Raw genomic sequence first — 25,384 nt, 5'->3', positions numbered from 1 at the left:
CAGTGTTAAGGCCTGTAAGCTTGTTTGTTGCAAAATCTGGTTCTGATGTTTGTATTGATTACAGCTTGTATTTGTGGTATAACAACATGCAATGTAAACACAGCTGCATTGCCACCTGTAACTTCAGACAATTCATTATTGGCAGACTGTCACAGACAAGGTAAAATTGGTACTACAAGAACTGGATGGATCAGCAATAGTTGAGAAATACCATGTGATAAAGCAAACCAAAGGATTGTTGCTTCTTCCCTTGGGCTCTGTTGGTAGCCCAGGAATGTCAAAAATTGACAAAACTGCAAAATATCCAGCTGGTACAGAAATGTGTTGTGAGTTTGGGATGAGAAATGCTATTGCTATTGATTTAGCTTTGTTAGAACAATATAATATGGGACAAGGTTTACAGAAAAAGTCACTGTGTCTTGAACTGGCATATTTTTCCACTTAATTGGGATTTAGCACTTAATCAAATCTGGTGTCTACACTTTAAACTGCGTACAGTGTAAGAGTGTCTACAGTCAATTTTTAAATTGACAAATCATTCAGAAAGGGAGAATGTAAAGCTCCTTCTGTGGAGTCTGGTTTGCTCATAGAAATGGCTTCAAATGAAAATGGTCTGTAGTCACTTACCTAAAGCAAACAAGAGGTTGGAGAGAGTACTGAGAATCCCAGGACAGTATTAAATAAAGCTGTCTGAACTATTCTGTAAGATATTTGTCAGAATTTCCACACTCATACATGTGACAGCTCTTCTGCTATCACTTTTCTGCTTTGTGTCCTTCAAAGAAAAAACGTTGGTTTCATTTCTGTTAATCTGTTTCCCTGCCCTTGGCAGTCTGTTTTGGGTCTAACATATTTTCCTGCAAACTTAATAGAAGAACTGAAAAATTACCTGGTATGAGATGTATCAGTAGAAGCTGAGAAGTCTTTTGTACTATTACCTGGATCTTACCTGGTCAGAAAATCAGATGTCAGCATCCTATGTATCTTTCACTAGAATTTGTTTTAACTTAAAAGTTCCTTAGGGTTCTGTGGAGTAAATCTGATGATGAATTTCATAACAAGAGTTCCAATTCATGTGCTAATGACTAACGTGCAAATTCTGCTTCATCCTGACTTATTTACAAACCGAAGGAAACATATTGCTTCCTTATACATACATCTTGTGACACACAACAAAACTGAGATAAATACAGATGTCTCAGAAAATCTTCACTTTATTTTTCATGTTTATGTTTGAAAAATATTTCATACAGGGTATATTCAGATTAGTGTGCCTCTCTACTCTTAAAAATAATTGCACTTTTTAAGCAAACAACAACTTTTGTACTAACTAAATATTACTTAATTAACAGGAACAGAATATTGTTTCAGAAATAAACTAACGTTAATTATCTAAATAATGTTTGAGGATTAAAATGAAAAATATATAAAGCATTTCTGTTAGAAGTATAAAATACAGTGCTGAAAGTCAGTTTGTGTCCTATGATTCATTTTTTTTCATTATTCTGATGTTGTTCTTCTTAAAGCAAGTTTTAAGCATGACATGTACGTTACTCCTCTTCTAGCTTTAAGAAAAATTTTGTAACTATACAAAACAGTTGGTCAGGGATGCCTAGTCTATTGTTATTTCTGATTGTAGGTCTGTAGAATTCTGCCTATCTCAGACAAAGGTAAAGATAATTGCCTTACAGGAATGCAGGTTAGGTCAATAGTTACATTTCTATATTAAAAACAAAAAAAACCCCAAACTCTTTGTTCTGACAGGCATGTTTCAATTAAACTGGGAGACTAATCTTGCCAGTGTTTTGAGATGGTTATCTTATTTTTCAGCAATTTTTAAAACAGTTTGCAGCACTTAATTGTGATGATTTAAATAAGGCTGTTCTAGGCAATTTAGACTTGTACATCCATCTCCTGTTGCCTCTAGGCCTCTGAAGCACAGTGGGTATGTAAGGGTTACAGTTAGCTAGGACAGTTCTACAAAGAAATAGAAAACAAATTCTTTTGTTACAGTTGCTTAGTTTTTCCAGATAGCCTTTTTCAAGTTGATGGTGTACTTTTAATAACCACATGTGATCAGGATCCTGGTTTCACAAGTCACTGAGAAGTGGAACTTTAAAACACCACCACTGAAACAGAACGGGATGATGTAGGACTTACTAGGTACATCCTTGCTCAACTCAGCCTGAGGAAATTAGTTGCAGAACAACACAGAATAGTTAAAGACCACAACTTTATCAGCACACTATATGTGGTGGAACTATTATTCCAGACATAGCATTTGCCACTGACGACAAATGGATTTAGCTTACTGAAGAGTTCCTGGGTTTATTGCATGTTTTGATGACAGACTTCTAAATCATATCTCTGCGTTTGTTATGTGCATGCCCTCCCATACATCTGGGGGATGTTTGTAGCATAATTTTGATCTGTAGTACCTGTTGCTAGTGGTAAAAAGTGACTTGGAAACAATATTCTACAGTGTTATCATTATGTAGAAGTAAAATTGCTATATTCCTACTTCATAGTGGATACTGCAAACATAATAGGTAGGGCTGATATAGCTCACCTGAGTTGTCTGACTTCTATGTAATGTAGCCGCTATGACTGTAAATATTAGCCTTAGATACCTCTCAGACATTCATAGCCTGAAAAATTATCTGGAGAATCTTGGGTACAGTTCTTGATCCTTACTCAAGTAAGCTGAAAGAGGACTATGAGCTTTCACTCTACTTTAGTTCTTCTTAACACAGCTCAGAGAGTTTCCTTCTTGTATTCTTTTTTGGATCTACTACCTGCTGTGAAAGTTTTGTTATAAGAGTAGCTGCTTAATGTGAGGAGGGATAATACGCAGTTGGAGTTGTTCTAAACAGAGGTAGAAGCTTGTTCCACTTTAGTGTGGTTATCATTGTTTATTTAATAATGTGTTTTATCAATGTAAATATTAATGGTGAGATCAAAGGCAGTTATGCTTGCTATAACTTTAGAACACAAATCCATGAAACCAACTTCTAGTTACAAATACCAGCCTGAAAAAAACCTCACACTTGCTTCTTGGTGTGTGCTTGTCAACACACACATTCTGTACAATGTGATAAGACACTTGTAGCTAATGTGTGCATGCAACCAAACAGATTAAAGGCATGTACTGAAGTTTTTAAAACAGTACAGACTAAACAATCAGGAATTTAAGGCATGTTAGAAACAGGGAGGGAAAATAATTGTGCTCATTTATTCAGTTTTAAAATGAAACAAAAATTATTACATAGCCTTCTAATTGACAGTCAGAAATTAGCCTTTTGAAACAGTAAGCATACAAAAAATAATGTTTAGGAATATGAGAAAAACACTCTTAAGTTTACTAAAAAGATAAGTAAGTACAGTAGTTTGCCTCACTGTATTTGCATTTGTATAATGAAAGTTCCAGCAGGCAGCTGCTTACTTCATAACATCTTTAAAAACTTGATGTTGTTCCTCTGGTCTATAAGAATCTGGCCTTTATGTCTTTATCAGTGTCTATGTAATTCCTTTGCATGGGATGCAAGACTTTTTAATAGATGACAAAGCTGTCATGCAGTCCGAATTCTGGTTTAGCTAGCTACATGCACAGTCCAGCAGAGCTAAGATGCTTTGCTGGGATCCTGCAACATGCTCTGCTTTCCATGCAATATGCTAAGCATTCTCACATCATAGAATCTTAGGTGTTCTAAAGAGCATTGTGGAAAACCAGCTCATTTTGTCCTGAAAGGTTGGCAATTCCTATTTTGAGTCATAATTCTTAAAATGAGCTCTAATATATACTAAAAACCTTGCAGTTCTGCTGTGTCTATTTATCTAGTCTAAAGAAATTCCTATGAAGTCCTAACACTGCTGCCAGATGAAAAGACAAAAAGAAAATTTAAATGAATAGCAGAAGTCAGAATCATTTTGCATTAAACACTTGCTCATGTTCTGTCCATTAAAATGCATTTTTTATTCTTGTTAAGATTTATTTTTGCTAAGCTGCTGTTCAGGTTCCTAGTAATCATCTACAGGTTGTTAAAATTGCCCTTTTCATCATGCATTTGATATGTAAACTGATTCTTCTTTGTTAGGCTGTGAAAATGGTAGCTTCTGCTTCCCAGATGCTGAGACAGATAAGACATTTCATGACAGCTTAATGAAAAATGTTCTGTTCTATCTCCTGCGCTCCCCTCACTTTTCTCGCATATCAGCCTTTTTTCCCCTCAACAAAAGTGCAGCCAGGCCATGTGGCCTAACATCTTGTTCCCCTGCTGCTGACCCAGCCCAGACATGACATCAGTAACGGGGCAGGATATGTGAGCTTCCTCAAGGCAGAAGGGAGCATGATATAGGAGGAACTGAGCTGAAAAGTTCTCAGGGGATGACAGGGGTGTATTACAAGTTGCATATTTTGAGCTAGCAGAATGGAATTTCTTGAAACAGACAGACAGATATTTGCTGCTTACATTTTTATCACTTACCAGCAGTTCATACCAAGTCAAGGACTTTAAACCAAGTTTGAGATTTTATGAAAGAGAGGGCAAAAGCAGGCCAATTGGGTAAGTCAAGTAATTTTAAAAGGTCCAAAAGAAAGTGATTTGATCTCATAAAAATGAGGCCAGCATCTAATACAAAATAAAGCAACCCACTTCCATAGAAAGCAGTAACCCATTTTCATAGACAGTCAAAAGCATGTGAAAGTGGTGTTATTTCAGTGCAGCTGATGTGCTTAAGAGCCATAGCCTTAATCTGTCTTTGATAACTTGCTGCTTTAGATATACCCATGGATGCCTCAGGCTATGTGTAGCCTAAAAGCCATCAGTCAAGAATATAAGGTGTAAAACTGGTATTATTTCATGTTTGTTAGGGGGTTTTGCCCTGTGATGAGGGTTACACAAAATAGCATAAGGACAGCAATGCTCTTAAGTCCAGGCTTTTAACTGCTGTGCTTAGGGAGTTTTCAAAAGGCCAAAATGCCCTCAGAGCTACTTTGGGGTGTCCAAGCAGCACAGTAAGAATAAATACCTGCTAATACCCTTCTGTTCCATGCCACTAAAAGGGATGAGGTGGTGTCTCTTTCTGTCTTATTCATATATGGGAGATGGCATGTTTTATGTTTTCTTCCCTTTGCTCCGTATCTTTGCCACCTGCCATTTGTGAGTGTTCAGAGGTCAGAGATTCAACTGTTACGATAGCCTGAAACTTATGTAAGGTAACACTGACTTTTAAAAACCAAAGCAAAAATTGAATGTTTTAGAAGACAGACAGAGGCATAATTAATATTAAAAGTTACATAGCTATTGAAAAAACACATCCCGAGTTGCAGTTCAGTCTGGTGCAAGAGGCTACAACAGTCATCAGAAATCTTTTTAATCATATCAATAATCACCCATGATACACAAAATAGCACAGTATACAGGGTCATTGGGTCATCAGAGATATTTTCTCTCTAGTTAAGGGAATATGATCAATTCAGAGTCCATCATCTATGTACCTATAGTTCTGTAAAGCAAATAGGCGACTACAAATTCACCTAATGTAGGTAAAAATTTAATGAAGGATTGATCATTGATCACTCAGCACATTTGATGTAAAAGCACCACCAAGTTAAGAAACCTTTGTCCGTAGTTTTGTGGATATTAGAGTGGTATTTGACTTCATCAGTGGATAAAAAAATTACTTGTGTTCCATCTAAATGTTACTGTGGGCGAAAGGGTTTCAGGGACTTTTTTTATTGTTTTGTCCTTTAGATATGTGTTAATATGCAAAATGCTAGGAATAATTTCATTTCATTTAGAAGTTGAAAAGATCCGCCTGAAGTGTAAGTTTAGCCAAAGCCCCAAACTTGTGTGAGTTTGAAATATATTTTGTACCTTACCATGCCAAAGCCTCTCAAGGCTTTTTATAGATGATCTGCAATACACAGTAAATGAATAAAAACAAGCAAATCTTTGGCTTGAGAGGCAACTGCTGAAATACTCAGCAACAAAAACAAGCAGCAGAGACAGAATGTATGAAAGTGAAAGAATGAAACAAGGTCAATAAAGAGTACCTAAGGCACCTTGTTTAATAGTCAACTTTGCTACACTCCTTAAGACCTCCAGATAACATATAAAGCTGTAAATGCTAAGGAATGTGAAGATGAAACAACTGAGGAGGTTGAAGATGAAAGAGGACAAAATACATTACTCTTATTCATAGTTAAAATTCCCATGATCAAAGGATGTGAAGAAATATATTCTTTTATGTGATAATGAAGTAAAGAGAAGAATCAGAGCTAGGAAAATGAATGAAAGGAGGAGCCAGTACCATTACTGTTTTAAGTTCATTTGATATTCATGATATTCATGAATTGCAAGTCAAAATGAAGTAGAAAAGAAGGCTGGAGACTGGGCTATTTCTTCTATGGTCTAAGCGCATTTCTCAGTCTCAACTACTATAGAGGGGTAAATACCCCCTTAACTTAAAAAATAAAAGGAGAGGCCAGTCTGTACTTGCTTTAGGAATATGCACTACACAGCAGGAACTACAAAACTGTCCTGGAAAAAACCAGTGCAAAGGAGAATTTTGAAGAGGCCTGGGAATTCTGTTTCTTCTAAAATAAATAAATGAATTACCATCTTAGTTGAGAGTCATCAACTGCAATATGTAGTGGACTGGTACTATAAGCTGCATCTGATGACAAACTGGTTAAGTCTTCATTTGGTCACTCCTCCCTGCAAATCAATACCAATTAAAAAAAAAAAGGGGGGGGGGTGCAGGGGAGAATTCTATTATTACTCTGGCTCAGTACAAGATGGTTTGTTAAAGTGAGTCAGCTCTATTGAGTTGGCTTCCTTTTCTTATACTGTAAAATAGAGCATATAATTAAAGCTCTCTTTGACATTACTAGCTTACTGAAAGTTTGATGATCTGGGTGTAAGATGTTCAGTCAGCTTCCAAATTTGTGTTCCCTCCCTACTGCTAGCCAGAGGGAAAATTAATCCTCTTACATACTTTTCAAGGAAAAAAGCCAACAAACCTCTATCCATCACAGTCTCTGGCCTTATTTGAATACTACTAATTCATCTATACACACCTAAAAGTTTCAAAACACCATGAGAGATTGAAAGGAGAAATTGCTGAGAAATCTGTAGGTGTCCAAATGTGTGCAGCACAGTAGGAAGTTAGGTCAGCTGAATGCTTTAGGGGCTATAAATACCTCTAAGGGTTTTTTTCCATAGAGTTTTTGGACTATCAAACTAAAGTCTGCAATAGCCAGAAGCCTGCTTACATTTTAATGCATATTAATTAAAAATTGTACAATGGTATTTAGTGTTTATGAAGATGATTGTTATGCCTTTGGCATTTTTAGGAAAGCACATCAAGCTTTAAAGTAGAATATGACTACTGTCTTGCAGTACCTAGACTTTGTGCTCATGAAGTACAAAAACCCACAGATTTTCCTCATTGTCTGCTTTTACCTTGCATTCTCCCCTCAGGTATGGCCCATTTCCTGTTCCCTCGGAGCTACCTTTGGCTATATGGCTGGTCTGATTATTGCACCTCTGTGGATACACTGGAACCGGAAGCAGCTCACATACAAAAGCAGATAACGAGCAAAAAGAGACAAGGTATTTCTTTGTGCAGATTCCATACAGACTGTGCAAAAGTTGGGGTTTTTAAAGATATATATATAGATATATATATATAGTCAAAGCAGAAGGCTGTCCAAATTCAGTTAGAGTATTTCAGGCCAAGCATCTCCACTCAATAAAATCACACAGATGCCATTTCAGCGTGGTGCAGTTTTTGCTTCCTCTAGACTGTGTAACCCTGAGAGATTGTACCTTCCAGTCTGAATAAAATATTTGTAACAGATGTGGTGGCTTCTTATTACAAGTTCGTTGAGTTTGATTTTATTCCTCTGGATTTCACTGGTTGTAGAAGGCAGAATCATAGGTTTGACTTTCAAACCTGGAACAAATTCACTATGTACTTAATGCATTGTACTTAAAATCAGTAGAATTTCACAGTAAGCCTGGCCATTGTCAAATGTCTCTCACGTGATCAAACAGCAGTTTATGCATCTTGAACCTATTCTCTTCTTCACTGTGTGTTTCTTTGGAGTTAGAATGGCTATAATAGCTTCATCAAAAACAGTCTTCAGTCCTTTCTGTGTTAAAGCTGAACACTCCACATAGCAGTAGGCTCCTATCTGTCAAGAAAATAAGTTAATTCAATAGCAGTATACCTCAGCTGTTCAATTCCATCTGGGCACTTCTGCTCCCCCCGCCCCCCCCGCCAATGCAACATTACAATGTTTGGCTGCAATCTAAAAAAGTTATCTCCATGTGCACCCCCTTGTAGGAGAAAATAAGATTTGTCTTTTGTCCAAAGATCTGGAAGGTGTTTAAGTTTGTTGGTTTCTGTGGGAAACAAATAAGTTCTTTAGATTGGCAGTGGAGGCCTAAGATATGGTTGATAATTGAAGAGCAAAAAAGAATTACATGACCCATTTGTGTTTCAAAAATAAAGGCTCTGTAAGTGTCCTGATACGCATTATCTACACAGTAGTTACAATGGTAGTATAACATTCTCAAATAATGTCTAAAAGATGCTTCCAACATCTTGATTCCAACCTCAACCAGTCTGTGGATTTTAATTATCTTTGACTAATATTTATATAGCTTGTATAGCTCTTACAAGTGTCTACACTGAAAATTAGAACTGTTACTGACAAGAAAGTGTAATTACATAGGTCTGCTTGTTACCTATATTCATTAATGTAAATAAGTGTAAATAACTGGTAAGCAGTCACAAGATTTCACATGTGGACTGCTAAAAGATACACATAAAAGTTCTAAAGGAAGACAAAGTCAAGTAGAAATAGGAGTGTTCTGTTGTTGTTGTTCTTTGTTGCTTGGTTTCATTTATGAGTATCCAGTTTACCTCTTTTGCTAACTTCTGTCCTTGCTCCACAGATACGGGCTTCTCTTTCATATCATTCAGTCTTGCCAGAGTTTTTGGGTCATCACGGAGATCAATCTAGCAAGAAAAATTGAAGTCATGCTGGAATACTTTCTCTAAACAAAAGTCTGCAGGCAATATGATACCCTCTTTTTAAAGGAGAATTATTCAATGGAATATTATCTCTGTAAAAATGGGGTTGTGTCATGATTCAGATTGTGGACCCTTCCTGATTCAAAAGCCCTAAATTTAAGATGTGAATCTTTAATCCAGAAGGAAGAAACATTTATTCTGTAATTCAGCGCTTCAGTTAGATGTGATCATCTTAGAATACCAAAAGCAGTGGCAGAAAGATTAACCCAAAGGTAACACCAACATGTGGGTCACTCCATAAATGAAGCGCAGTCCACTACCCACAAGAAGCAAGAGGAAATTTTCTCACTTCTCCCCTTTTCCTTTGCTTCAGCAAATATTGCATGTGACTAATAGCTGTAGACCCAAGTAATTCCAGTAACGTGGTCATGAGCAGACAATTTTGTTCCGTAAGTCCCATGACTTTTTAGATAGTCACATGGGAAACATGCAGTCCATCTTGACACCCTATTTACAATGGACATAAGTTTTTTTAGCAAAACATAGATGCTCATTTGAGATCAACACATATCTATGTGTTTCTGCCACCTGTAAGGCTTATTCCTCCAAAGGCAGAAGGAGGTGCTGTTGGGCCTGAACTTCCAGCCCAGAAAAAAAGGCACCATATAATGATCCTAATTGTGTAAATAAAGTAGAACAGAACCAAATATACCTGTGTTCCTACTAGTAAAAAGGGAACATTAGGTGCATATTCCTTCAACTCCGGTACCCACTCTTCCTTCACATTTTGAAATGAAGCAGGGTTTACCACTGAGAAGCAGATAAGGAAGACATCGGTCATAGGGTAAGATAAAGGTCTCAGACGATCATAGTCTTCCTAAGGAAGAAAAATTCTGTTATCTGAAATATTAAATTGTTGCCTGTATTTTAAGTTATATTCAGAAACTGTATTTGTATTTCATGAAGATTGTTGAGGCAAACTTTCTGAATGTTTAACACTATTCCAGGTTAGTTAGTGTCACTGTTAGAGCAAAATCTGCATATGAAGATATCTATATGTGAATATAAATATTTTGAAAAATGTGTTAATACTGATAGAAACTAGTTTCTCTATGAGAATATACAAAAGATTACCGTTCAAAAAGTGTTCATTTAAGGAAAAAACCAAAAGGCTTATGATTCAAACATACTTGCAGATCAAAGATTAGTATTTTTAGAGAAATGAGCAGGTGTGACTGCTGTAGAATCATCCATACAAAGCTAGGCTTTTTGATTAAGGCTATTTGATGCACTCAAATGTTCTATTTTGGATCATACACAGAGGTGATATTTAAAACCCTCCTTAGAATTTTGCTTGTCTCTTAGAAACTTTACAGTCCTGTTCTTAGTGTTCAGGGCAGTAGGATCAGAAGGGACCTCTTTTGTTAGACTGTGCTTCCTATTAGCAAACCCAGCAAAGGATCAGATGGAATAGAAATTCAGGATCAAGAACACTATCAGTGGAATATTAATGCCTTTGTCTGTTTGTTGGGAGTGTGGGAGAGGAGTTAGTGTGAAAAGATTATTTAGGATATTTAGAGTCTCAGCATTTAAAGCCAGCAGTCCTACTGCCAGGGCTTACAATATTGAGGCAAGACAAGTACCTAGGAGCATTGCCCTTGTTTTAAGTCAGAGTTCTTTCTAGCAACAGAGAAAGTGGATTTTTGTCCTATGTTTTAGCTAACAGCTGGAGGTAAGATGCCCCAGCTTCTCTCTGCAAGGCTTCCTTTGGTCCTTCTCAGTGAACTAATGCCTTACCATTCCTACCATAGAATTTTGGTGGGTTTTGCAACATAGATAACTAAGACTGAGCCCAGGCATTGCAGAGACACAGATAAATGCTGGATTTATACCTTCCACAGTAAGCACCAGTTTATTAGGGCTCCTGCAGCAGTTTCCATCTTCCCCATGTAAACTCCCCATCTTAATTGAATCTCACAAATATTGCAATGATTTGTTTATTAAACATAGAGACAGAAATGTAATTCCAACTCCATGTTTGAAATGAGCCAGAAAATTAAATTTTTGTTTCCTTGGCAACAGCCACATTACCAGATTATTAACCCCTAGTCACACCCTCGAAAACACCCTTCAGTGATTTGCTAGGTTTTAAACATTGTCACTAGAATTTCAGAAAAACTGTGAGGACTTCCTCAGAACAGTTTCTGCTTGGCTTATCTTTCCATTTGGAAGTCAGCAGCTGTGGGAAGAGAGCTGTTATTCTCAGGAACTTTAAGAAAAACAAGCACAGGCAGAAATTCTGCAGTAGCAAGGAGGTGATTACTTGTCATTATTTGTCATACTCTTGTGCCATTTTGAGTATCCACTCTAGTTTTGTACACAGGCTTGTCAATTAGCTAGAGCATGCTTAATTGTTGGCATGGGTTCCAAATTTCACAACCACAGTAACTGAAACTACTTTGAAACTATGATATTTGACAGGCTTTTTCCCTGCCAGTGTCAGGCTCTTGCTCTGACTTAGAAGAAAAAAGCAGTAGACCTGTCTTTTCCAAAGCTTTGGACATTCATCAATAGAAAGCAGAAGTAACTTCAAAACATCAACACAGGAAGTTGAAACTCTTTAACATTCAATTGCTTTTTTTAGACATATACTTTTTTGTTTCACTTCTACTACTGAATATAGCTAGATCCTGTTCAGGGTTGCACTCTGTTTTCTGTGGGTGGAGATTAAAATCCTAAAAGAAGCTTCCCAGCTACCAATTACTCTGTTCCCTGGAGTACAAAATCTGCATGAAAGAACACACAGTGGATCCATCAGTTGCTCTCAAATTCAGCTCTAAATAATATATGGAGTATTAGTGAATAAGTTGTTGTTTTAAAAAAATCTAGTTAAAAGCTGTAATTTGTTCCTACCACAAAAGAGCTGCCATCCTTATACTCTACATTTTCTAAAAATCTCATATCTGGATTAGGATAACTAGAATACTGCCTGCACTAAATGCTGAAATGAAGAAAGCATTTCACGGTCACCAGAAATTACTGTTAGTCTATTAACCTTAAAATAGCTCTTTAGTTAATCCATTTCAAATTACAGATAGACCTTTTATTAATACCAAATATTAATCATTTTCTTTAAGCCAGTCTTAGGTGTGAACTCCTTTCCTGCTCCTGCATTTGTTTATGTGCCTTTTGATTTATACCCTGTCATACTTGCACTGGGCAAGCTGCGGGTCCATCCAGTGTAATTAAGAAGTTAAATGGAAGGCAAGTACAATGTGATTGGATACATCATCTACCCCAACCAAAGATGTTTGTCGTATTTGCTACAGTGGCTTCACTGCATTAAAGCTTCCTTAAATTATCTGAGAATTTGACTATACCCACCAGTCCTGCTGCTTGAAACATGTCAGTGGTATCAGGCTCTCCTTTAAATCTTGTCTGTGCTCTGAACATCAGGTTTGCATTGATTCTAATAGTGGCTGTAGTTCTAACAAAGCCTCTCATGGCATCTCTATGTGGTGACATAACTGGACCAGTCCTGAGTCCTCCTGTGAGAAAACCTGCTTAAATTTTGCCAGCATCTAGTAGACCATCTATGCTTAAAGACTCCTTCTGCCTCCCAATAGCCCCTCAGAAACGGCAATAAAGCCTGCAAACTTTCTCTGATGTATTGGGCCAACATAACTCCTACAATTGGTAGAATAATTTGAAATACCAAATTAATTTAGACTTAATATTAGAGAAGCCTGGAAAAATCTTATTGCTACAACTATAATTTATTTCCTGAATCTAATATAAGGGAAATAAATATGGTTTATTCTAAAATTAAATGCGATGGAAAAATTGATTATACTAGCCAGTCAACATAAATTCCAATTTGAGGGCATGTACACACCACACTATACAGCAATTAGACTAATTAGACAATCTGATTGGGAGAGGCACTGCATATATATTTAGGCTTTAAAAATATTTAAGGATATTAGTGGGAATATTTTAAGAAAGTGAATAAGATGGTCAGGAAAGCCTCTAAGGACTGAAATAGTATAAGTCTCAAAAACTCCAGGTTATAATAGTGAAACCACTCATTCTCCAACATACTCTAGAGTTTAAAAAAAGAAAATGTTTGCTGAAGCAGGTGAATACAGAAAATACAAGGGCTGTAATAACTTCAGACAAAATTGGACACAAGAATGTTGACTTAATTAATGTTCTATGGAGCTGTGATCCCTCTAAAAGACATGACACTGCAGCAGGGCTATTCATAATTTCCCTAGTATCCCTGTGGAAAACTAGGACAGTTGCCAGTACACAACAGACATGAAAAAGGAGATGATATGAGGGAGCTAAGGACTTGGCTTCTCAGCTACAAATGGGGGGGGGGGGGGGAATGTTTTTAGAGTGGAGAATGGAAATTCAGACTTTTAAATTACTGTGTCTTATGGTAGTTTGAAGGTATGTCTAGCATTGCCTATATCTTGGTTCCTTAAAATCTAGCCTTTAGGTCTCCTTTTCGATGTTCAAGTGCCTAATAAACTGCCTGAGATTTTCTGCTGCCTGGTACTTGAATACTGTATTTTGGATGGTGAAGTGGACTTACTCTTAACATGTCCAAATCTGGCTATTTGCAACATTTACCTGTTCAGAAACAGAAGTTTTGAAAAACCTTTTGTATGCAGACTGAAGAATGGTTTGCAGTTCCACAGCATTATAATATACTTCATTTCATGAGTTTGCTCAGACCAAAATCAGAACACAGTGTCCCATTTCAAGTCATGCATTTGATTTTGAACTATTACTTTTTCCCAGTTCTATGGATATCAGTTGAGACATAGTTATAACCACACAAACTGTATTCCAAATTCTGTCACTGACACAGTATGTAGTCCTGAGTAAATCATTATCCTCTCTCTGTTTGCATCTTCCCATCTGTAGGGGTTTGCTAGCTTAATAATGCATTAGTCTTTGCAAAGCACTTCAAAAGCCTTTGATGTACACTGCTTATGTGTGGTGGGATATTTAAAAAAATAGACAAAGTGGAGTATAACAATTTCTGGACAACCTTCTTGACCCAGAAGAAGCACTATTTCCTTGTATTTATTAGAACACTGAAGTGTGAGGTGCAGACATACAGAAATTTTGTTGTACTAGAGACCTTGTAGTTCCCCCAGTTTATGGTACCACGCTCCCCCTGGCTCAAGTTGAAGTGATGGACACAGAGACAGAAGTCCTCGCCCCTCTGTCAGTAATGTGAGACCACAGGCCTCCTGCTCATCTGGAATGGTATTAAGGTCTCTCTGTCCACTTTGGGGAGATGGAAGGCAATTAGTCCTTTGCAGACAATACCTTCCCATACCTTGACCAAGACTTTTGAGGAAGTACACGCCTCTCAGATCTGCCACTTCAAGTTGTGAAGATAATATTAACCTAGATCTGTCTGGTTTGTTTCCTTGCTAGTGTTTTTAAGAAAATAAGAGAAACCATATTCTGGTATGTCATTAACATTGATGCAGGGACCTAAGATGTGTCATGTTTTAATCCACGCTGTCTTGTTCTGACAGAACCAAAGTAATTAATTATTTTATGTATTTTACAGCTTAGGAATGAAATTTTAACAATGCATCTTCAATTGTTATACTGACGTATCCTTGATAAACCTATTTCTATTCCAAAAAGTATAAAGTGAATGGGTGGAAACAAAATAAAGCTTGCACCACTGGAAGAAAAACTGGAACTCAAAACCTCTGCATTTGTGATCTCTGTGTTAGCAACCATCTGTTGCTTTCACAGCTTACAACAGCAATCGTAAGAAGAGGTTCTCACTCCCAACCATCTGTTTTTAGAGGAGAAGCCAAAAATAGACATCAGGCAGAGTTGCTAAAGGAATCCAACCTTCATGCAGCAAAGGGTAATCACTACTGCTCAGAGGGGCTCAGTGAGGCAGAGTAAAATCCCAGGTAAAAGTCTTTAAGTTTTAACCACTTCATAGTAACAAGAGACAGAAATCCTCTCTCATTATGAATTACCATATTGCAATTTTTGAAATGCATTTCAAAGCCGCATTTTTCAGTTTTCATCCCTGAAAATAAGTTTCTGTTTCAGAAGACTCCCTATAATATTTTAGAGAACATAACAAGTGAACTATAATGACTGATGTACATAACCTGGACTTAACAGCTCACAGGTACCTCTGGACACATCTCACAATCTCCCCAAATTGTTTGAAATTAAAGGCTGATCTGCAGCTTTGCCATAGGCACCAGACAAAGCCTGTCTGAAGGTTTTGGAAGCAGCTGCTTACTCCAAAAGCAGGCCAGGAAACAGACTTCACTCCGCTGAATCACCCTGTAGTTTCTGATTCTACGAGTCACTTGGTGGGGGAGGAGAGAGAGGGAAGTGGCCCCTACTGCCCCATGCCAAGCACAAATTGCTTCCCTGGATAAAAAACACTGTTCATATTTTTCAGTCTGGGCTGTGTAACACTGTAACCCTTTGCGAGGAAGGCGGGTGGAGTGTCCCCCAGGATGCTGATTTCCTGGCACTTCCACTCACAAGGCACCACTAATGCAGGACCATTTGGCATAAAGCTGCAATTTGGACTGACAGTGTTTTGCCATAAAACATCTGCTTATCCCATTCCGTGACCCAAGCTTTGCTACACTGATGACTGCATTTGATTTTTCTGTTGCCTACATCTGTAGCCCCTAGCTTTTGGACATGCAAAACAAGAAAGATGTAATTATTATTCCCTGGCTGCAGGGGAAGACTGCACTATAGACCCTCTGTCTCTTCTGAGGATACAGCTTGCATAAAGAAAGCAGAATTGTCCTGTTATGGTTTGTTCACACAGGTTTCCCAGAAAGTGCAAAAACCTGCTGGTTTGGGCTCAGCATCTATTTTTAATTTATAGAAAACACTGCAAGTATGCAGAGTAAGTGCTCTTCCATCGTATTCTAAAAATGAAGTAAACTGATCTAAATCCATTTCTGAATTCCTGTGTGGAGGACTGTTCAAAGGACATATGAATTATACATTGAAAAAGCCCAGGGTTTGTGAATTACCTTTTTTTTTTTTATAACAAAACTCCTCCTGGCATATTTGAGGACTGTGCAGCTGCTTACACATCTGAAAAGCTTTCTTGGATAGAAATAACTAGCTGGAAGATGGAGCCTCGTAAGATGGATTTTAGAGCATTAGAGACAGGAAGGACAGAATATTTTATTTTATACAAAATTGCCTTTAAGTGATCAGATTTGATCTTAGCCTTAATATGGGATTCAGTACTGTCCAAATGCTACATCTTGCTATGTAGTGATGCTAAACTACTTTCCTAGATGGTCTCAATAGGACACTCCCTTGTCTCCATCACTGTGAGAACTTCAACTTGCTGGTTTCTTCTTGGTTTTCTAAAAGTGAAAGTCCCTGAATTTTCTCTATAGGTCTTACTATTTTAGCATCTGTATCAACAGAACAGGTATTCAGCTGACTGCAAGCACAATTTCACCCAAACACCTTCACTTAAACTTCTTGTCTACCCACCATGGAGCTCTTAAGAAATGGCAGAGTAGCTGCCGAGGACAAACCCTTTCACTCCCTGCTCATGAGAAATCTCAGTCCTGTAGTGCAGTTCTCACTGTCAGTGACTTTATGAACAGCATTCTTTCCACGCCAGATTTCCATTTTCCCCAAGAAAGGAATTCACTCCAGTTGTTGTGCCTGCAGCCAAGAACAAGCAGGATTTTCCATTCTTTTAGATACAGCAAATCAAAGTTAAAAAATAAAATGTGCCCCAACATGGGAGATCTGGACAGATCCTCTGCAGAACCTGCTCTTTGGAAAGATGGGTTCTCTGACTTTATTTTCACAGAAGAATATGACCTGTTCTCACAGGCAAAACAGCCTACAGAATAGAGTTGGTTTAATACAGTTATCCATATCATATCAGACACTGCTCAGACAAACAAGACTGGTCAGTTAGGTGTCCCATTCCCTATCACCTTTTACAAATAAACCCCAAAAGCATATTCTTCAGTCCAGTGTTAAGGAACACATATAAGATTACAGCTTTACTGCCTCCTCAAGATTAGTTCCCATCACACAACTTCTCAGGAGTGTGCCAGGGCCATCATGTGCACCTTGAATAAACACATGACAGTGAAAGAGTTTCTGGAATTAAAGGGATTTCTCAGAGTCTTCTGCACCTTGTTTTATATCAAGTCCCATTTGTTTGGGTTAACAGCTTCCATTGGAGAATGTGGTAAAACACTCAGCAGATGTTAAGGCAATTGAAAGAAAAACAGTAGGCAGTTTTTCTCAAGTGAGGAATTTGTAAGCCATGTCACTGCCTGTGGCTGGTCTGTTGGTCATAACTAAAGATGCATACCAGGTCACACCTGGCATCCATCATTTGACTCCAGCACTGAATCCCAACTGGAAATCAGGCCAACAAGGAGCTATCATTAAGTCCTAATGATGATCTTTAAGCATTTGTGACTATATCTAATTTAGAGCACAAGCTGCCTGAGGTACTCTGAATCTATGTTTTATTCATGTGAAGCAATATACTCGCCTAGGATGCTGACAGATGTTGCTTTACTCTGGAGAATAATGCTGCCACCTGCATTTTTATGTGCACACCAGCAAGTGCCTGGCATAGCACTAGAATTATTGCACACATGCCACAGCACAGATGCAGCATGGAGCAGGATTAAAACAGACTGGGACAATAACTGTAAAGTGTCAAATGACACAACCTCTTCAGAACTGCTGAAAGTGTCACATAGCATTCAGACATTTTTCTTGACACAACTCACCCAATCACTAATTCAAACAGACTGCTTAGAAAATCACAGAACAGAGCAGTGAAAAGACATAGTTCTTCTCCTCTGTGTCCTTATTTCACATTTTTTCTCATTAGAGGAGGAGCAGTTTTGTTAGAAATGCAACTGCTAATTTGGAGCCTTAAAAAAAAAAGTCCTGAAGTTCTGCCCCTAAACATGCATTTTTGAGATGTTGAAGTTTATAATTCAAACTGCAGGATTTGGAATCAGTGTGCATTATATTATTTCTTAATTACCAGGTTCCTGGAGTCTCTATAAAGAAAAAGCACACATCCTTTTCACCTTGAAATAAATATTAATTTATAGTGCCCTACAGATACAGAGAAAGGTTGATACATGAAGACAGATGAAGGCCAAAGATTTAAAGAAAATCCACATGCAACAAAGGGCAAAACCATTTTAATTTCCTAGGTTTTTTAGGTAGTGGTGTATGTGGATAAGCAGAGCTGGCTCATCATTTTGAATACCCAGGACTGACAAAACCTTGCTGAAATATTGCTGAAGTAGGTTTTACATCCACTTTGTCCATGTGTTCTTAACAAAGGAACTAGAACGAGGTTTACTGTAATCAGCAGTAGGGTGCCAGCTAACACAGAGTTTTGGGTTAGACCCCAACACACTGTAAGCCCTTTTACATTGCAGGTCTGTGCTATGGAGACCATGCTCTCATGTAAATTTTGTTTACTTTCTTTTAAGACGTCGTTTGGAGGCTGAATTAGGAGTTGGGTATAATTGAAAACTGCATTTTTTTATACTTCTATTTACCAAAATACGGAGAGCTCTTTGCAGAGGAAACAGATTTCAATGAAGAAGTCTGAGTATGGAGCTGATGAAAAGTTCCTGATGTTCTCTATCAGAAAAACTCCACGAGTCATGCTACCTTACCCAGTTGTCCCATTCCATCACTCCTGCCTCCTGCAGCTGTAGATTATATGATACTCAGCTGAGTGCAGGTGGACACACCATCTTAAAATGAACTCTGGAAGTAAAGAGAATACACAATAACATTGTGCTGGAAGAGCAGTAACTATTTGTATTCAGTGTTGCCTTTTTAGCTGGTCATGTTTGAATAGCATTGAATGATGCCACTGTGTCACAAAGAAATTAAAAAATAGTAAAATTCAGGCAGCATTCTATCACAAACTAAAGGATACCTACTGACTCTTAACCCAGGAAAAAAGGACTTTTTGCTTGGCCATGTAATCAATGTTTAGCAAGGGTCCATCCTAGGTCAGTAGTCTTCATAAAAATGTGCTTATCAAAAATTGAAGTTTCAGAGAACCTGTCAAACTTGGTTTGCTTTGTGTTCTTTATTTTGGTCTGCCATTAACTTGCTGTTAATGTGGCAAAGATATTCTGGATCTACATTTTCAAATGCATCCCTAAGATTTGATTTTAACATAACTCAGTGTCACTATTCAGAAGTACTGTGGGGCTTTCAGCACTCTGAAAATTAAATGTAACTGTCTTGAGTTTCCAACATCCATCTAGTGAATGCTTCTGGGAACTCAGAACACCATCTCCCAGTCTGCAACTCCCCATCTGGTGGTAACAGTACTTACCTATCCTTCTAAGAAAGCTACCATGCTTTCAAAGCATGAGTCACAGCTCACAAGGAGATGTTTAGATGCAGGCTTTGCACTGAGAGTATTATTGTTGCAAGGTCATTTTTAATAACCAATCTGAAGGTATAAGTCCTTTTCCTTTTAAGGAAATATCCTGTCTTTGCTTAAACCCTTATCTAGAGAGCTCTAAAAGCAGAGATTGTTAGCTCAGTCACTTTACCTCCTCTTATGATGAAAAACTTAAATTCCAAAGGAAGAATCTAGGCATGTTTTTATTCTATCTGCATACATCCAGTTGTTAAATCTACGTGGCCGGCAACATCCTGAGGCACAGAGCAGCTTCAGCAGAGGCTGAGCTATTCATAGGCCAGCACACTGGGCTGGGAGTGAGCTCATGAGCTCACAGCCTCCCAGTGCCAGCTGCCAGCTCGGCTGGGACATGTAAAAGGAGCGAGGGAAAATGCACGTGGGAGGAGGGAGGCACAGGGGGGCAGATAGGGGACAGGATGTTAGTGCCTAACATTTCATGTTTAGTTCTGCCAAAATCATGTTGGAAGTCTCAGTGTTTACACCTCTACAGTAAAGTGTGGCAGGCTTTGCATTGTGTGAGACTGCTTCACTCCAGCTGACATTTGGAGCTATGGCTGCCTGGTAGGGGCAACTCAGAAGGAGCAGTGTACTCTGAGGAGGGACATTTCTTTCTCACAACAGACCAGCAGCTGCCTCTCTTCTCAGTAAGATACTGGAGTGGTACCTAGGGCTAGAGCAGGGCTACCTACCAAAGCCAAGACAAAAAGCCAGCAAGGAGTATAAAGATTACTGCTATTTATTTATAGCAACCATTGCAGGTTCAGGGACCATCCATTTTAATAACCACACCTCATGCACAGACACTTTCACATTTATAACCATTTGTTTTTACACCTCTCAATGCAGACACTCATCTCACCAATAACTGAGTTAGCTTTATACACACACTTCAGCAGCCTGACCAACTTTATCATAAAATTGCCTTAGCATCAGAGCTTCTGTTACAACCAAAAAATCAGTGTATCTGAATTAAGATGGCTGTGGCTGCAACCAGTGTGACCATCTGAGCTGAGACGTGCAAAGAAGTGGCTTGTTCTGTGCTTTTGAATACCATGTTTTGCGGTACTGTTCTGGTGACAGGTGAGAAGGCACCAAAAGCTTCTTTGTATCAGAGCACATGTTAGGGTGTTGAAGGCAAAGATATAGAAGCAGAAAGCCAAGGAACACAGTTCACCTCGGCTTTGTCCGACCAGGCCCCCCTAGTATTAACAGTAAGTGATGCTGACAGATATAAACGTTATTGTGAGGCACTGCACCATAGTAAGGTTCACCATAGCCCGCTCTGCACTGCCCAGATGCCGGCTTGGTGTCAAATCTGCACCTAACAGACATGCTGTGCCTCACCTCAGCCTCTCTCTTCTCAGAGCAACACAAGCAGTACAGGCTCTGCTACTGCAGCTTCCCCCATCCTTCCTCTGGGTCCCAACCATCCTTTACAGCAAAGACAGAGGAGCAGAGCAAGATTTCCCCTTGTATGTGGTCAGCACACACTGGAAGAAAGGGACACTATGAATTAAAATCCTGCAGCAAAAGGAACTGGCAGAAGGATGGACTCCAACTGCCATTTTAAACAACAACCTTCAATATAGAGAAAAATCCCCAAAAGGCAACCCCTGTGCTTATTCCAACCACTTGGGCATGGCAAGGGAACATCTGGCACCTCTTTGTTAGTGATTGCAGACATTCCTCCAAAAATGTTAACATCTTGAGAGTTGGTAGTATTTCTTCTGATATCATAGAAGAGCAATATGATAATCACTTGCCAGTAGTTACAGATCACTCCAACATGGTGATCTTAACAGACCCCTGATGAAGCCATGGTTCTCCTCCCAAGCTGATTTTGCCGTGTAGCCCTGTTCAGTGAAGAGCAGTATTGACACAGAGTCTCACAGAAGAGGCTGCTGCAAAGCCAGAGGCATCCAAGCATCAGAATCACAAGCACCTCATGTTTAAACTTCAGTGTGTTGACGCGTGTTCAACACAGGTTCCACAGTTCTCATCTTTTGGTGAAACCAAGACCTGCCCTAAACATACCCAGTGCATGCAGCAAGGATAAAAGGAGCTGCTAGCTCCACTTCTGGGAGGAATTGCTGGAGGAATGGCACCAAATTCCTGCCTGTCTCACGGGAGGCTGTCTCCACAGCTGCAAACCCAAATGGGCTCTTAGAGCCTCCACAGCCCAGCAGCTGTACTGGCTATTTTCTGCTGAACCAGAGCCTCAGTATTTTCAGCCAGAGAAAAGCCTTCTTGAACTCACGCACACCAAAGGCCTGTGTATAAACTGAACTTCATGAACCACTAGTGGCATTTTTCCTCGCTATATATATTACCAGGCAAAAAATGGGATTTTCATAGATTTATTTTCAACCTACTTCAAACTCATGAAGATATGAGGCCTTATGTCATCGTTGTAGTTACTACATCTGACCCCATGTTGTTGTGAGGAAGCAAGCTAGAAATGAGCACTGGATGAACTCAAAAGCTTGCAGCTTCTCTGCCAAATCAAAATCTGTCACAAGTTGTTAAATACATAACCACACAAGTTAAAGAGACACACACACTGATAAGCCAGTATTTCAGGGTGATGAGCCTGCTGTGCACAAGCTACGAATCAAAATCTTGTCTTTAATCTTTCTTCTGCTATGGGCTTTTTCCATGGATTTGGAGTAAGTCACTATCTGAATTTTCATTAACCCCCTTCACTCCTCTTTCTCCTGAATTGAGATCTGTAGATTGTACCTATTTAATTTGTCCAGAGCTGGAAGTATAAACATGCTGATGACTGTGAACTGCTTAGATGTGTGATCACACACAGCCAAGTTTTATAAAACTGTACTATCAGGCCAATATTTTATAGTAAAATTATTTGGGGGTGCCAGAGACAAAAGCACTGATGTATGCTGGCATATAAATCTCAGCTTTGGGCAGCAATGTACCTGATCCATATGGAAGTCTGTAGAAGCAGCAGGCACATACCGGGTACAGCATGCTGGTTCCTCAACAAAGAGAAGACATCATCAACTCATGTCTTTTCTGCTTTTTACAATATATATTTAAGCTTTAATGTAAGCTTTCTATTGCATAGCTTTGGGAAGACAGGCTTGTCAGCTGCTCTGACAAAGCAGCTTTTAACTGAATGAAGTTGCTGGATTGGCATCTTGATACAGACTCCGTTTTTTAGTTGTACTGGATGTTGGGATGGGCCTCCTGTGGGCAGTCTCTGATGTCCACCAGTTCCCCAAACATGCTGAAGTGGGATGGGGATAGAGTTAAAGATTTTATTAGTACCACAGGTCAGATTAATAGGGGAGCTTTGCCAAGACCAGATATAGCTGTGAAGGTAGCCTCATTAAAACACCCTATGTGAACTGAGGGTCCTCTGAATCAGGCCAGCAAGATCTATTTCTAGGAGCCTGAAAAACTGCCCTGAAATTCAAAATTAAGATTTCAGCTTTTCAGAAACTGAAAAAAAAAAAAAAGAAAAAAAAAAAACTTACCTCAACTTTCTCTATACAGCCTCACACTGAAAAGTTTTTCTTAGTATAACAGGAACACCTTGATTTGCTGTTTGTTGTAAACTGGCCAGTTTACCCTAATGACTTTTGAGGAGACCAAAGGTCACCTGTGTTTGCACTCAGCATATTCAGGCAGAGTAGGGTACCACAAAGCCACCCTAGTTAAGGTTACACAGAGCTAACAACACATACACATTAATAGCAACAAGCCCAGCACAAGCAGTTTGAGACGGCATCCGCAAATAAAACTGTGTATATGTACAGAAGTGCTAGGCTTGCTTTCACACTTTCCAATGCTCATTATAAAAAAAAAAAATAATTAGTTGCACACTAGCTAAATGTTTTGTCTGAGCACTGGATCCGTACTTTGCAACCTACCTAAACAACATCTTAAACCCGTGTTCCGAATCAATTACTTTTCAAAACCAGGATTATGATAATAATAAGAAATGCACTTAGCTGGCATAAATTTGACTAGTTTGTATTTACATCAGTGAGATGACAAGCATCAAGTCAGTCTTTGTGAGAAGAGTCTCACCCTTCAGGGTATCAGCTTTCTGGAAATGGCTCTGTTTCCTACAGTTCTCATTGAATTAATTTTTTAACTGATTTCAGGTCTAACAAAGATATAAGACTGGTTAAATGCTGATCCCCTAACTCAAGGCTATATGCAAATCTAAAAAGGTAAACTAATTCAGGCAGCAGTTGTTCAATTAAGTATAGGAACAACATGGTTAAAAATTACAGCTTCAGTTTCTTGCATAGGCAAGTTCAGTGAGATTGTCTTACTGGTTGCTCTTTACAACAAGGAAGCATGTCTGAGGTCATGTGAGACCAAAGCACATGCTCGTGCTGCAAGAAGAAGTTTTAATATGGGGAATATACTACTTTACAGAAACTCATTTGCATTTCTGTATATGCTCAGCACCTCCTTGGGAGATGCCTGTACCTCCTGGGGTCAGGCCCTTCACAAACTCTTTCAAATAAGGGATCCCCAGAAAGTACTCTAACTCCAGAGACTGTGCTTGACCGGTGGCTGGTGCAGTGCAAGTTAAGCTAAGGAAGAGATGACTTGAATCATGGAGCTCTTTAAACCACTAGACCAGTGACCCCTCCAAACATCCAGTATTTTATCCATCACTGAAGTTACTTAAGAGCCATGCTTACATCACAGCATCTTTCACAACTGGCTGTACTAATCTTAACCAAATGACAACTTGAGTTGTTTGGGACAGCAAAAGAAACCCAGGTTATCACAAAGACTGTGGCTGAGAATTACATGCTATTATTTTCCACCTTTAGTTTGAACAACTCTTTGTAGCTATTTGAGTACTGTAAACCACAACCAAGGCAAGCTGCGGCAGTCTGTCTCTCTATCCGACCCGAGGCGGCTGAGGCAGCGTGTGCCCTCTGTGCTGAAAGGGGGCCATTTCCCTACCTGAAGGCCGGAGGGAGGGCCGGCACCCCGGGGAAGGGGTTCTGGCCAGTGGCGATGCCCGGCCCAGAGCACTGACCCGCAGCCGCCGAGCATCCCCCCACCCCAACGTCGGTCGGGCAATGCCATGGCTCCTCGGCCCCAGCATCGCTAAAAATAAAGCCTGTCTCCGCCTGCCCGTCCTCGGGAATCGAGGTTGGATCTATGGTTTTCTTCTAAAGCCGGATTTTATCAGACACCCCCTTCCCCCGCCAACCCGCCTCTCAACCGCCCAGCCCGCAGCACAGCGAATAACTTCAGCGCCGGGATCGCCGCCGGGCGGGGGGACGGGGCCGCGGGTCCGCGGGCAGTGCTCGGCACTCACCTGGCCGGCGGTGTCGTACAGCCCCAGCAGGTACTGCTTGCCCCCGACGGTAACGCTGACTGCGAGGGGGGAGAAACACAGTGGGTGAGGGGGGGGCAAGCCCGGCCGACCCCTCTGCCGGCCACCCCAGCAGGGCAAGGCCAGGGGATGGAGGGAGGAGGGAGGTGAGATAGCGGCTGCCGCCGCCGGCGGTAGCGGCCCCCCCGCTCGCTCGCTCACCTGCGTAGTGGTCGAAGACGGTGGGCACGTACTCCTCGGGGAAGGCGTCGTTGGCGTAGCTCATCAGCAGGCATGTCTTGCCCACGGCGCCGTCCCCCACCACCACGCACTTCAGCACGACCGCCGCGCTGCCATGGGCCATGGCCGGAGCCCGCCCTCATGGCCCCGCGGGCGCGCCCCGCCGAGCCGGGCCCCTCGGCACCGCCGCCGCCGCCGCTCAGCGGGCGCCCCCGCCGGCCCCCGCCGAGCGCGGCCCCCCCGCCATCCGCCGCGGCGCTGGGCCCGGCGGGAGCCGCCTTCCCCCGGCCGCG

General features: G+C 40.0%; 2 protein-coding genes across 4 annotated transcripts in view; one reads left to right on the top strand and one right to left on the bottom strand.

Moving 5' to 3' along the window:
- Nucleotides 1–13,596, top strand: part of PIGF (phosphatidylinositol glycan anchor biosynthesis class F) — a 24,403-nt gene extending 10,807 nt beyond the window's left edge. The window contains exons 5-6 of the mRNA XM_033513333.1: nucleotides 7,485–7,616; nucleotides 8,967–13,596. Coding sequence (XP_033369224.1) covers nucleotides 7,485–7,598 — 114 coding nt within the window. The 3' untranslated portion in view covers nucleotides 7,599–7,616; nucleotides 8,967–13,596. The remainder of the gene's footprint in view (nucleotides 1–7,484; nucleotides 7,617–8,966) is intronic.
- Nucleotides 2,893–25,384, bottom strand: RHOQ (ras homolog family member Q). 3 transcript variants are annotated; one of them, XM_015621285.2, is made up of 5 exons: nucleotides 25,074–25,384; nucleotides 24,855–24,913; nucleotides 9,758–9,922; nucleotides 8,935–9,030; nucleotides 2,893–8,200 (listed from the first exon to the last, which is right to left on the bottom strand). In XM_015621285.2, exons 1-5 carry the CDS (start codon nucleotides 25,213–25,215, stop codon nucleotides 8,045–8,047), a joined length of 618 nt encoding a protein of 205 aa, XP_015476771.1. In that variant the 5' UTR covers nucleotides 25,216–25,384; the 3' UTR covers nucleotides 2,893–8,044. The 3 variants fall into 3 exon arrangements, with proteins under 3 accessions (XP_015476771.1, XP_015476772.1, XP_015476773.1); XM_015621286.3 differs by having other exon boundaries at nucleotides 7,697–8,200; nucleotides 9,758–9,855; nucleotides 25,074–25,266; XM_015621287.3 differs by having other exon boundaries at nucleotides 8,060–8,196.

The sequence above is a fragment of the Parus major genome, chromosome 3 (genome assembly GCF_001522545.3).
Source record: "Parus major isolate Abel chromosome 3, Parus_major1.1, whole genome shotgun sequence".
NCBI classification, from domain to species: domain Eukaryota; kingdom Metazoa; phylum Chordata; class Aves; order Passeriformes; family Paridae; genus Parus; species Parus major.
This window is presented reverse-complemented; position numbering and strand designations above follow the sequence as displayed.